This window comes from Cicer arietinum, chromosome 1, assembly GCF_000331145.2.
Source record: "Cicer arietinum cultivar CDC Frontier isolate Library 1 chromosome 1, Cicar.CDCFrontier_v2.0, whole genome shotgun sequence".
Lineage (NCBI taxonomy): Eukaryota > Viridiplantae > Streptophyta > Magnoliopsida > Fabales > Fabaceae > Cicer > Cicer arietinum.
The window spans coordinates 26605593-26619508 of NC_021160.2; the positions used below are offsets into that span (position 1 = coordinate 26605593).

General features: G+C 32.6%; 1 protein-coding gene across 1 annotated transcript; it reads right to left on the reverse strand.

Annotated features, from left to right (window-relative positions):
* Positions 1 to 275: 275 nt before the first annotated feature.
* LOC101501465 (putative clathrin assembly protein At5g35200) lies at positions 276 to 10511 on the reverse strand. The gene is made up of 15 exons (XM_004514081.4): positions 10401 to 10511; positions 10230 to 10299; positions 9682 to 9779; positions 9456 to 9597; positions 9244 to 9344; positions 8798 to 8884; positions 8669 to 8719; positions 8517 to 8582; positions 8251 to 8316; positions 8085 to 8165; positions 7934 to 8011; positions 7644 to 7778; positions 7477 to 7549; positions 6873 to 6991; positions 276 to 859 (listed from the first exon to the last, which is right to left on the reverse strand). The coding sequence occupies exons 1-15, from the start codon at positions 10443 to 10445 to the stop codon at positions 509 to 511; spliced, it is 1563 nt and encodes a 520-aa protein (XP_004514138.1). The 5' UTR covers positions 10446 to 10511; the 3' UTR covers positions 276 to 508.
* Between the last annotated feature and the right edge of the window lie 3405 nt (positions 10512 to 13916).

The following is a 13916-nucleotide window of genomic DNA, read 5'->3' on the forward strand; positions in this document are numbered from 1 at the left end:
TATAATAAGTTATCATACAAATTTTACAAAATATTTTAAAAATTAAATTAGATGATTGTGATAAACATGATTTTCCCTCATTTTAATTTTTCTAATCATATTCAATTATTATAAATCAATAAAGTAATATTATAAGATAACTATATTTATAATAAATAAAATATTACTTATAAAATTTATAAAATTAATTAATTAATATCCGCGCAGTGCGCGAGCCATAATCTAGTTTTAATTAGTTTTTCAATTAACCATCACATTTTTCATATAATAATTTTTTGTATATTTAATTTATTGTTTGAATTCAATATATATCTTACAAGGATTTGAATTCTCCTATCGATGTGAGAATTTCATCTATAATTCATATGTAAGTAACTCTGAGTATTCTCTAAACTTTAATTAAGGCTTTCCTCATCTTTGGTGAGACTCCGAGACCAAAATCATCAAAGCTTTTATTTTTGTAAACAAAAAAGAATCTTGCATGAGTCTCCTCCTATATATAAGCAGTCTAAGTAGGGTGTGATGGCATTGCCGAGGCTGAAGCTGGTGGCAAAATATTTGGTTCATCAAATGGATTTGTCGATTTTTTAATCATTGTTACGAATGGTTCCTCCTCCTGCAGTTGTTGAGCGTTATTATAAGAATCTTGGTAGGGTTGCATGCCTACAATTTGGGGTGGAATGTTAGAAGGAACAGAGAAAACACTCGGGTGTGCCAATGCCATGTGGTACTGGGCTGCATCATGAAAGTCAAAAGGATTGGAGTTCACTTGGCCTATCTGGTAACCTCCATCATGTTGTGCTCCAACAACAGCTTCACCATATAAACCCTCAAGTTTTAACACGTCTAATTCATCATCCTGCATTTCAAATTTGTTAGTAACAATAAAAATGTCTTTTAGTAAAACCAAAAGACTTATGATGTTTTTGTTCTTCCTTGTATACCTACTGTTTTGCTTTATTTTCTAAAACGTATTGTTGAAATGATTCATGTAATAGTTTTTTTAATTTAGTCTTCGATATATTGTTTTAGTCCATGTAGTACTTGGTTAATGTTATATTAGTCGTTTATAACAGGGACACAAACAAAAAGTTATATGAGCACTAAGACGAAAAAAAGTATATATTCTAGAGACTAATTTAAATAGATTATTATATTAGTCCTCGTGACAAATCTAGAGATCTAACTAATGGGGGTAAAAAATTATTTAATGATAAAGATTTTATAAAATAAACCATTAAAAACTTTTTTACGTGTGTATATAAAATTTTGTAGTAATAATATAGTAGTATGTCTGTTTTATATTGTAATAATATGTGCGTTGATGTCTGTTTGGGTGTGGGAGCTGGAGCCGGGAGTTGCTCAAATTAGAGACAAGATCCCTTAATGTGTGGATCCAATAATTTACCTTTACACTGTCAATCAATATAATTAGTGTAATTACTGTCAGCATTATTTGTCGCCTTATTTTCTTGTAACGTCTTAATTCTAGCCTTAATCATAGGATCATGTATCTGTTAGTGTTTGCTATATATATATGTACACTGTAATCACCAGAAGAGACAATAATATCATTCTTTACCTATCATTACATTTTCAAGTTGGTATCAGAGCTCTTAAGCCATGAAGGCTCTTGATCCAACACAAATCATGGCATCCGCTGAAGATTCAAAGTCCAGAAATGATCTCCCATTCACTGTGTCTGTCAAGTTGGACAGAGACAACTATCCACTATGGAAATCTTTGGTGATCTCTATAGTCAAAGGCTGCATGCTCAATGGGTACATGCTAGGGACAAAGGAGTGTCCCGAAAAATTCATAGCTTCTACAGATTCAAGAAAGAATCCAAATCCTGCCTTTGAAGATTGGCAGGCTCATGATTCACAACTCCTTGGATGGTTGATGAATTCAATGACTACTGAAATGGCAACACAGTTGCTGCATTGTGAAACCTCAAAACAACTTTGGGATGAAGCCCAAAGCCTAGCAGGTGCACACACAAGATCTCGAGTCACTTACCTCAAATCTGAGTTTCACAGCATTAGAAAAGGAGAGATGAAGATGGAGGAGTATCTGGTCAAAATGAAGAATCTCGCTGACAAGCTGAAACTTGCAGGCATCCCCATTTCCAACTCAGATCTAATCATTCAAACTCTGAATGGTTTAGATTCTGAATACAACCTATGGTGGTCAAGCTATCTGATCAAACTAGTCTCACTTGGGTTGATCTTCAGGCTCAATTGCTGACCTTTGAGAGTAGACTTGATCAACTGAATAGCCTCACCAACCTAACCCTTAATGCTTCAGCAAATGTTGCCAACAAAACTGATTACAGAGGCAACAAATTCAACACAAACAACAACTGGAGAGGTTCCAACAGCAACTGGAGAGGTTCTAACTTCAGAGGTTGGAGAGGAGGCAGAGGAAGAGGAAGAATGTCTAAGCCAACATGTCAAGTTTGCCACAAGGCCGGGCACACAGCAGTAAATTGCTATTACAGATTTGATAAGTCTTATTCAAACTCAAATTATTTAGCAAGCAGTGACAGACAAGGGGCACACAATGCCTTCCTAGCCTCACAAAGCTCTCTTCAAAATTATGATTGGTACTTTGACAGTGGTGCAAGCAATCATGTGACACGCCAAACTGACAAATTCGAGGATTTGACAGAACATCATGGTACGAACTCATTAATTGTTGGAAGTGGTGAAAAACTAAAGATTGTTGCCACAGGTTCCTCAAAACTAAACTCACTTAACTTACATGATGTCTTATATGTGCCAAATATTACCAAAAACCTGTTAAGTGTGTCGAAATTAACTGCTCACAATAACATTCTGGTTGAGTTTGATGCAAATTGTTGTTTTGTGAAGGACAAGTTGACAGGGAAGGCAATCCTAAGAGGGACACTTAAAGATGGCTTGTATCAACTTTCAAGGACTGAAAGGGACCCGTGTGCTTATGTATCTGTCAAGGAAAGCTGGCATAGAAGGCTTGGTCATCCAAATAATAAAGTCCTAGATAGAGTCTTGAAAAATTGTAATGTCAAACTATCACCTAGTGATCATTTTAACTTTTGTGAGGCTTGTCAATATGGCAAAATGCATTTTTTACCCTTTAAAAACTCTTCCTCTCACGCTAAAGAAATCCTTGAATTAGTTCACACTGATGTCTGGGGACCTGCACCAGTAACATCTTCTTCGGGTTTCAAATATTATGTTCACTTCCTTGATGACTTTAGTAGATTTACCTGGATCTATCCTCTGAAACAGAAATCAGATACTGCACAAGCTTTTACCCAGTTTAAAAACATGGCAGAAAATATGTTTAACAAAAAAATTAAAACAATCCAATGTGATGGTGGTGGTGAATATAAGGCTGTGCAAAACCATGCAGTAGAAGCAGGGATACAATTCAGAATGTCATGCCCTTACACATCACAACAAATTGGTAGGACTGAGAGAAAACACAAACATATTGCTGAATTTGGCCTGACACTACTAGCACAAGCCAAAATGCCCTTACACTATTGGTGGGAAGCTTTCTCCACGACAGTTTATCTCATAAACAGACTGCCATCTCTAGTCACTCAAAATGAAAGTCCTTACTCACTACTCTTTAGAAAGGAACCTGACTACAACTCCCTAAAACCCTTTGGGTGTGCTTGCTATCCCTGTCTCAAGCCCTATAATCAGCACAAACTGCAGTTCCACACAACCAGATGTGTGTTCTTGGGCTATAGTAACTCCCACAAAGGATACAAATGCATAAACTCTCATGGAAGAATCTTCACCTCAAGACATGTTGTCTTCAATGAAGAACACTTTCCATTCCAAGATGGGTTTCTCAATACAAGAAGTCCCTTGAAAACACTAACTGAATGTCCATCTGCCTCTTTTTCTTTGCCTACTGCAGGTAGCTCACATACTGGAGAAGCAACACCTTTAGATGACAACAATCCTGATGTCGAACAAGAACAAGTCAGTCCAACTGGTAGTGCTGCACCAGCCAGTCCAACTACAAATGATTCAACAAGGAACAGTCCAATTTCACATGACACTGATCCCATAGAAACAGTTACTGAAGCTCCCTAAGACCTTGCTGAACCAAGCACAGCCATCAACACTCATTGGACCAGGAGCAAGGCTGGAATTCACAAGCCAAAGCATCCATATGTTGGGTTAGCTGAAACCTGCACATATGAGAAGGAACCAGAAAATATCACAGAAGCACTTACAAGACCACAGTGGAAACAAGCTATGGATAATGAGTATCGGACACTCATGTCAAATCAAACCTGGGTTTTGGTACCATATCAAGGCCAAGAAAAACATAATTGATTCTAAATAGGTCTTCAAGACCAAGTACAAAGCAGATGGGATAATTGAAAGGAGAAAGGCAAGATTAGTTACAAAAGGATTTCAACAAACAGCTGGACTAGATTATGAAGAGACCTTCAGCCCAGTTGTCAAGGCCAGTACAGTTCGAATCATACTCTCAATTGCAGTGCATCTCAATTGGGAAGTCAAACAGTTGGACATAAACAATGCATTCCTTAATGGCTACCTCAAAGAGATTGTGTTTATACATCAACCAGAGGGATTTGTTGACTCAACTAAACCTGAACATGTCTGCAAGTTATCTAAGGCAATCTATGGATTAAAACGGCCCCAAGAGCCTGGTTTGACAACCTCAAAAATGCCTTACTCAGTTGGGGTTTCAAGAACACAAAAAGTGATTCCTCACTCTTCACTCTAAGAGGTACATATCACATCACCTTTCTACTTATATATGTGGATGATATAATTGTCACAGGGAACAACACCAAATTGTTAGAATCCTTCATCAAACAACTCAATGTTGTGTTTTCCCTTAAGGACCTTGGTCCCCTACACTACTTCTTAGGCATAGAAGCTCAAAGAGATGCATCTGGTATGTAATTAAAGCAATCGAAATACATAGGAGACGTCCTGAGAAAATTCAAAATGGAAAATGCTTCATCATGTCCAACACCTATGGTAACTGGCAAGCAATTTACAGTTGAAGGGGAGAGGTTAAAAGACCCAACCGTGTTCAGACAAGCTATAGGAGCATTGCAATACTTAACAAATACAAGGCCTGACATAACATTCTCAGTTAACAAGCTCAGCCAATTCATGAGCTCTCCCACTATAGATCACTGGCAAGGCATCAAAAGAATATTGAGATATCTTCAAGGTACCATCCAACACTGTCTACACATTAAACCATCCACCGACTTAGACTTAACCGGCTTCTCAGATGCAGATTGGGCAACAAGTGTGGACGATAGAAAATCCATGGCAGGTCAATGTGTCTTCCTTGGTGAAACACTTGTTTCTTGGTCCTCAAGGAAGCAAAAGGTAGTCTCAAGATCTAGTACAGAATCAGAATATAGAGCACTGGCTGACCTAGCTGCTGAAATAGCATGGACTCGTTCACTCCTCGATGAGCTAAAACTCCCTCTGCCAAGAAAACCAACATTGTGGTGTGATAACTTGAGTGCCAAGGCAATAGCTTCAAATCCAATTATGCATGCTCGATCCAAACACATTGAAATTGATGTGCACTACATTAGAGACCAAGTGCTGCGAAATGAGATTGTTGTGGCCTATGTTCCATCAGCTGATCAAATTGCTGGCTGCCTCACTAAAGCATTAACCCACACACGATTCAACCAACTCAAAGACAAACTTGGGGTGACTTCCTCACCCATCAGTTTGAAGGGGGGAATTAGAGACAAGATCCCTTAATGTGTGGATCCAATAATTTACCATTACACTATCAATCAATATAATTAGTGTAATTACTATCAGCATTATTTGTCGCCTTATTTTCTTGTAAGTCTTAATTCTAGCCTTAATCATAAGATCATATATTTGCTAGTGTTTGCTATATATATATGTACACTGTAATCACCAAAAGAGACAATAATATTATTCTTTACCTATCATTACATTTCCAAGTCCATGTGGATCTGTCTTTAAGTCCTAAAAATGTAAATGTTGGATTTAACCTTATATTAAGTTGTTTTTTATTATCCAATTTATGAAATTTGATACAATTGGTCATCTTTATTTTAGTCTCTATAATATAGTATTTGGTTGGCTTTGGTCCATATAATATATGATTTATGCTCACTTTAGTCCCTCTAAAGAGGTTACTTTTTTTTTAGCAATAAAGAGGTTATTATAATTTGATAAATTCATCAATATCAATATAAAGTTTTACATAAAAAAAAAAAAAAAACATTTTACGTGTAATTACGACATGTCCACATTTACGTCTTTTAGGTAACTATAATGTCATTAATCTTGATGTATCTTATTAACATTTTTAATATTTTTGATTTATATAATTTCAATAATAATCTTTATAATATAAACTTTGAATTCAATGGTTGGCTGTGTAAAAATATGTATCTAAGCAAAAATTATAATGCAAAAACATCACATCAGAGGAAAGACATCTCAACTAGTTTGACACCCTAAACCTCCCATGTATCATTTACAATACTCTAATAAATATTATTAAAAAGAAAGAGAAAAGAACAAACATGGGGTAACTATACAAAAACCAAAGGTAACATAGCAAAAAATGCAAACATGCCTTATTAAAAACCCTTACCACGAAAATCCATAGAGATAAAACACAGCGAAGGAAAAAAAAGTAGAAAGTTGTGTATAAACATAAGCTAAACTAAGGACTACATCTAACACCTGTGTAATTTGTGTATATATATATATATATTTTGAAAAACAAAATTGCAAGAACTTGAATGAAAAACAATCCAAAAAATAAAATTTAACTTACAAAATTAAAATGAAAAAGTGCAAGAGTAGTAAAAGACCTACCTTTTTACTCTCTGCAACTTCATTTTGATCAGAGACTTGTGACTCTGTAAAAAGTGCAACCTCCCAACCTGTTATTGGACTGTCTTCCTTCTCATCATTGCTTGAATTTAAAGAATTTTCTGTGTAATTTTACATACATAAAAAAAAAAAACTAGCTAGTTATAATTATGTGGAGTTATGTTTCAGAGTTACATTATTGAAAAAATTCAACGGTAAACTACTTTAATAGGTGGTCCTCAATGTACTAGTACTTGAAAATTGTTTAAAATTTTAACAACAATGGATGTCGCTCCTTAGAGGTAGAATCTTATATTATTGTCTTCACTGCTAAGATCTTGATTTGTTCAATGTGGATTCGATAAAAATAAGGATAGACAAATATGGATGTTTCAAAACTCAACTCATATTTGTTCCCTTATATTATGTCAAACTAGCATTGATTAAATTATTATCTTAGTCATGTGAATGAGGAGGACTGTGAGCATATACTTATGAGAGACGACATCAATTGACGTTAGAGGTTTGTGTGGTTTTTAAGTTTTGGTCCACCTTCAACTCTTGAAGGATAAATGTTGATGGAAGAGAATGAATAGTTGTACTCTACCAGTTGGAACAACTGCCAATGCTAGGGGATTTTCATCAAATTCAGATGCACCTGTTAGTAAATCATACAAACCCTAATATAACAGGAAAATCATATATATGAGAAGAAAATATGTCCATAGAATAATATAGAACAAAATATATATTTAAGGAAAAAACAATACTTACCATAAGATCAGCTGCTTGTGGTGGTGGTGTTGTAGCCTCATTATTTTCTAGAGAAGAATCTAACTCATTTACACTCAACAAATCGCCTATATGAACTGTATCTTCATTACAAGTACTTCCTTCGCCTTCACCATTCTGATAATAAGCAAATCAATTGGAACACCACGTTATACTTAAACATTCCCCATCAATAATGTTATATCTTTTAAGACTAATAAATAGTTTCCAATCCCTAGACTTTAAAATGAGAAAATAATTTATCCTAGTTTAGAGCCTAGCTAGCATCATACCACGTTATACTCAAGCATCAATGTGTTGGGAGCCTCCTTAATATAATCTTCCATGGTCGTTATAAAGGAAGCAGGAGGCTGCAAAAAACATGCATAAAGGAAATTACATGTAAAGAAATCTCCCTAAACATGATATTATATACATATATACCTGTTTAATATTGATGAATTTTTGCCCCCTTGCAAAGTCTAGGCCCCGACAGGTCTCAAAGAATGCAGATAACCTCTCTGCCTACAACAACACACAAACTTCAATTGGATTTCATTTAGGGCGCAATGAAAATATGTCGATTCATGAAAGGCTCAACACGTATCACCTGGCTTCCTGATTTCTTATAAATCTTTAGTGCACTAATCGCATCATCACGGTTCATCTCAAAAAACTGTTTCACAGAAATAATATCAGTCAATGTTGATCATAACTGCATGAGAACTATCAAGATTAGACAAATATATATATATATATATATATATATATATATATATATATATATATATATATATTCAGTCAAATTGCCTTAAGGCAAAGTATATATCGATATATTCAGTCAAATTGCCTTAAGGCAAAGTATATATCGTTCACCTTGTCAAGTAATTCCACCACTCTAACAGTTATTGCAACATATAGTTTAACGCTTTCACCAGCAATCTGAAGGAATGGAACATCACCAATTAAAAAGTCTACATGGAAGAAATGAAAACTACACTTTCAAGATTAAGTTATTAATTTCTTACAATTGAAAGGGCATATTGAATCAAACGATTAAATGCAGATGCACCCCCTGGCTGCAAAAAGAACGAACGGATGACTCATTGAAACTAGAAAAGTTTGGGAAATTACAACTCATTGATCATGAATGTAACCTTGGAATCAAGAAGCCGAAAGAGAAGATTTTGTAGGGCAGGCAATTGTTCCAGTAATTCCTTGGTGTCAAGCTTTTGGGAATATTTCTGTGCATATATAGAAATAAAAGTGGATGTACATTTTATTTTAATTGGAATTTCTCATAGCAAATTAAGAATCCAATGGAGGAAATTATGCAATAAAAGCATTGTAAACTGAAAAGGTCATTGCTACTGTATAATGAAGCACGTATAAAACTAACCAATTCAAAGGTGTAAGATTTGCATTAGCTTTGATGGATGATTTATAAAGAATAATTTTTGTGGAAGGACTAAATCAACTAATGTTTTTCAATCATGGAACTAAATTTTTTTTTTTGTATATTGGTGGAATGAATTTTCTACAATTCAAGGATTGATCAGAATGGTGAATCACTAAAGAACTAATGAAAAGAATATGAACTTACTGAGTTATAAGCTGCGACATCATGGTTGACTATGACAAAACATCGTAGGCGCTCTTCAAGGTAGAGACCGTAATTACGTATCCAAACAGAATAATCCAAGGCTGAACACCAATTGTCCCATGTCAAATAAAATGTCTCTTGTTGGGTTGGGTTGCAATAACATTAATGGAACCAGTATATAGTTATTAGAAATATTATTGAACAAATTATACCATTTGGGAGTGAGGCATCATGAAATTGTGATAGATCAATCAAATGACCTCTTCCTTTTGTATAATTAACAAGCTCTTCCAAAACTGTATTATCAAGTTCCCTCATTGCACGATGTATAATAATAAGGGTTTTCAAAACAACCTGAGAAAGCAGATAATATGGATGAGAACATAAAGCTTCAATTCCATTTCACATTTATACTATAATTAATAATTAGGAACATACAGCCCAATTGTTAGTTTGGTTCAAACGCCTTGCAAGACTATGTATACAATAAGCCACCTCACTGCGAGGTTTTGACGGAGAAAGTGATTGGAAAATATCTGCACCACAAGTGACATTCAGATTTATTTGGAGTAACATTTAATTTAATATATATTTAACACAAAAAATATGTATGGTTTGTGCTTGTTGAGAAATCAAATTATGGTTGCGTAGAAACATTTTCTAATGAATAATTTGGATTGAATGAAGGGTAGAAATCTAGGCCTCAAGTTTTCAAATTGATGCAGTAATCCAAAGCTTTTTTGTAGAAAATTTTCGATGTCTATGGATTATAAAATGGGTTAGAGTATCTAGTACTCTTTTTTAATACAAGTTTTTGCTTATAAAATAAATATTTTAGCAATAAAACTTTAGCTATTCAATTGTAGGAAATTATCCAACAATGGTAGTTGAAGCATATATAGTTACTACTTATTTTCTCTATAATATTCCCAATTTATTGGCTTAAAAAAATCATTCTCCATTTATTTATATAGAATATGACATACATCGAATGTGCTTTTCCTTTGGCAATGCATGGTAATAGTTGGTTGCCTTAACAATTGCAGCCTCCAACGCCTGCCATTTATTTATCACCAAATCTTTAAAGTAACACATAACAAATTAAAAGGAATTTATTTCAACAAACAGTTTGCTTGGTCGATCATTTAATTAGCTACCTTATAATCGCCATGAAATTTTGCTAATCCAAAAGCTTTCTTCATCTCGCCTTTGTCTGCCAATCTCTTCAAATTGAAGTGAAGTCAATCCAATTGCATCACGGCAAGACCACATGGTGATGGATGCCATTTTCTTGTTTTGTGGATATAAACGCACACATTGTGTAACAACCCTTCTCGCTATTTTAGGAGTTTGTTGATTTTGTGATAATCTGAAATAATCCATGAACTATTTTATTTCTATCATTAGCATTTGTTTTTAAGTAGTTCTTTTTGTTGTTATTATTAGCATTAAATTATATAGGGAAGAAGGGTAATTATACTAGTAGAATAAGTGTGAGGAGAAAAATATTTTCCTTTCTCCTCTCTCTCACCTTCGACCATATCACACACGCAAATACACTTTTATTTTCTGCATATATTCTCAAACAAAAACAGACCCACACTACTCTCCCCACAAAATTTCTCCCAACCACAACCAAAATACTCCAACCCTCTTTCTGCCTCTCTCAACCAAACCTTCTTTCCCATATCCCAAACCATTCCTCCTTCATCTAAACCAAAAATGGCAAATGCAAAACCAGATTAAAACCTTCCTCATCTAATTAACCAAAAGAAGAAAGATAGGAGTAAAAACAGTAGAGGTTAAAGGAGTCAACCGCCAAGCCCCATGTTAGGAAGAATTCTTCACTTTTACAAGAAAAGTGATTTTCTTTTGCTAGTAGATTTAATCTTTGCATGTTGCATGTGGGTTCTTTGGTATGATTGTTATTGGACTGAAAGAATGAGTATTGAATGAGAGTGCGTTATTTTTATGTGTTGATTCTTGTACTTGGTGTTAGAATTCGAACAAATTTGTTGAGCTAACTTTATTTTCACTGCGTGAATCTGGTATGAAACTAATAGGTCTTTCATATGACTTAGATACATGTCGTTTAAGTATTGACAATTTAAATTTGATAAATTTTTTTGATATTGTGTGCTTCTCAAAACTGGTTGTCAATGTTCTGTTACAAATGTTATAATTCATGTGATATGCAATGCATTTCGTTGAGACTATTATGTTAATTTGTTGTCGATAGCTTTAATTAATTACTAGGATAAAGTGTGGGTTAGATTTGTTGAGGGGGAATTTATTATTGGGTTTTAAACAATCCTATATAACAAATGGTGCAATTTCTATATTTCTATCGAGTACCCAATATCACAATTTCTATAACCTCTTATATAATAATAATAATAATAATAATAATAATAATAATAATAATAATAATAATAATAATAATAATAATAATAATAATAATATAGCAGTACTCTTAATTTTTTAACTAACAAATATATATTAAGTTGATCAAATTATTTGTATCAAAATATTTATCTTTTTAATTTAATCATATTAAATTAAATTTATTTTTTTTTATTTTAATTAAAATTAAAATCATTATCAATTCAGAAGTTGAGAACTTCTTCCCTTCCTCTCACAAAATGGCTCCACTAGCTAAGAAAATTGTCCTCTTCGGTCATCCTACAACTTCACTACAAATTGAGGGTAATTAATTAGATATTAGTTGTGTACTATTCACTATAAATTTCGAGGACGAAATTTCTTTTAGGAGGAGAGAGTTGTAAGACCCCAAATTTTATAATAAATTATTTTACTAATGAAATATGATTTTAAATAATTAATTTGATTTTAAAATTATTTTAGAATACATGTTAATAAATTTTGTGACTAGTTTTTGTTATAGGGGTGCTTTAGGTTATGTGCTACTTTTATACATATTAAACTACACGAGCAATCTAAATAACAAATATTATATTTTAGATATTTTTTTAAATAGTATTTTAGTATAATATTTTAATGAATGAGATCTTAGAAGATTTTACGTGTATATACTCGTATTAAATTAATGTAATATTTTTCTGTGCATTTGACTGATATTAAGTATGCACATAGTTATATTTCAATTATTTATAACTATTTTCTATTTTTAGTTATTTTTTTATAAATAATTATCTTGAGATAGAATTGATATTGTGTTTGATTTCGTTTATTTTTATATACTTGTTATGATATTGAGATTTTATATATATTTATTATGATTTAGTAATTAATATAAAATATTGATGTTATATTTATTTATTTTATAATTTTGACTATTTTCTAATATGCTGGTATTATTATAATGTGAGTATTTTGAGAAATAAGAATAATTGTAGAGATTATTTTGAATGTGAGAGTTTCAATTATTTGTAATATCTTTTTTTTTATATTGATTATTTTAATTACTCTAATTTATAAAATATTAGTAATGTTTGGAAAACCGTGTTTGGAAGAATATTAAAAAGGAGATTAAATAATTATTAATTTTATTTTTGCAAAATAAAAATAATAATAGTAAAACAAAAACATAAATAAAGGGATCAATATGTTTGACTCATGTGTGAACCCTAATTGTTAATAAAATAAATCAAACAAAAAATAGAAGGGAGTTGGAAGGGCAGCCGTAAAACCAAAAGACGAAACACAATAATAACCTATCGTTTGACACTGGTGATCGATAACTGTTCCAGAAAACTTTCTCCATTTTTGTCCAAATTTGAGTATGTTATTACATTCATTTATCTCATTAATTAAATATAATTTTCCAGATCTTTAACAACCTCAATTTCTCTCTAAAATATCCGACTTCTCCGTTTGTAGAATTTGTTATTTTGCACCGTTCTCCTTCACCCTAAGCCCGATTTGAGTGAAACTAACGCCAAAACGACCATGTGAAAAGTGGCTATATTATCCACTTATTGGTTTTCTGATTTATGGTGATTTTCCTTGACAAATTTAGTTTTGAGAGTATCTTTTCATAATTTATTTTTAACGTTTACCTATAAACTATCGAGTTAGATCGATTGAAGAACAAATAGTCAATGAACAAAGACTGTTTGCTCGTGGAATCGTATTCGTGTGTGAAAGCGTTGAAATAAGGTAAGGGTGAGAGAGCGTTTGAGTTCATGAGTATAATATATTGTGAGATGAATGGGAAAACCGTATTTCCTAAAGATTCATCTTGGGCTTGCTACATACGGCAGTAGCCCTTTGAGTGATAAATTAATTAATGTGCAAAATGAAAATTGTGAGATTAAAATATGGAATAGAAATACTTATAATATGTTGATTGATTCGTCCAATGTGTGATATTTAATATTATTATGATAGTTGATTTAATTTCGTTAAATAGTTAGCATTTGATATTATTGTGACATTTGATTTAATTTTGTTAAATGTGTGCCATTTGATATTATTGTGATATTTGATTTATTTTCGTTAAATGTGTGATATTTGATATTATTGTGATATTGGGTATCAAATGAATTTTATGTATATGATTGATTAGACGAGTTTATGTGATGTAATAATAAAAGGTGAATTTATTTTGATAAGTTTATGTGATTATGGTGATGTATAAATTGATAATAATGATGTTATAAATTGTGATGAGTTTATGTGATGAGATATGA

Coding starts and splice junctions, on each gene's coding strand:
- LOC101501465 (XM_004514081.4), bottom strand. CDS start 10,445: ATGAAGAAAGCTTTTGGATTAGCAAAATTTCATGGCGATTATAAG. Junction 9,598..9,681: donor ACCAAACTAACAATTGGGCT/GTATGTTCCTAA, acceptor CTGCTTTCTCAG/GTTGTTTTGAAAACCCTTAT. Junction 7,779..7,933: donor TGATGCTTGAGTATAACGTG/GTATGATGCTAG, acceptor GCTTATTATCAG/AATGGTGAAGGCGAAGGAAG.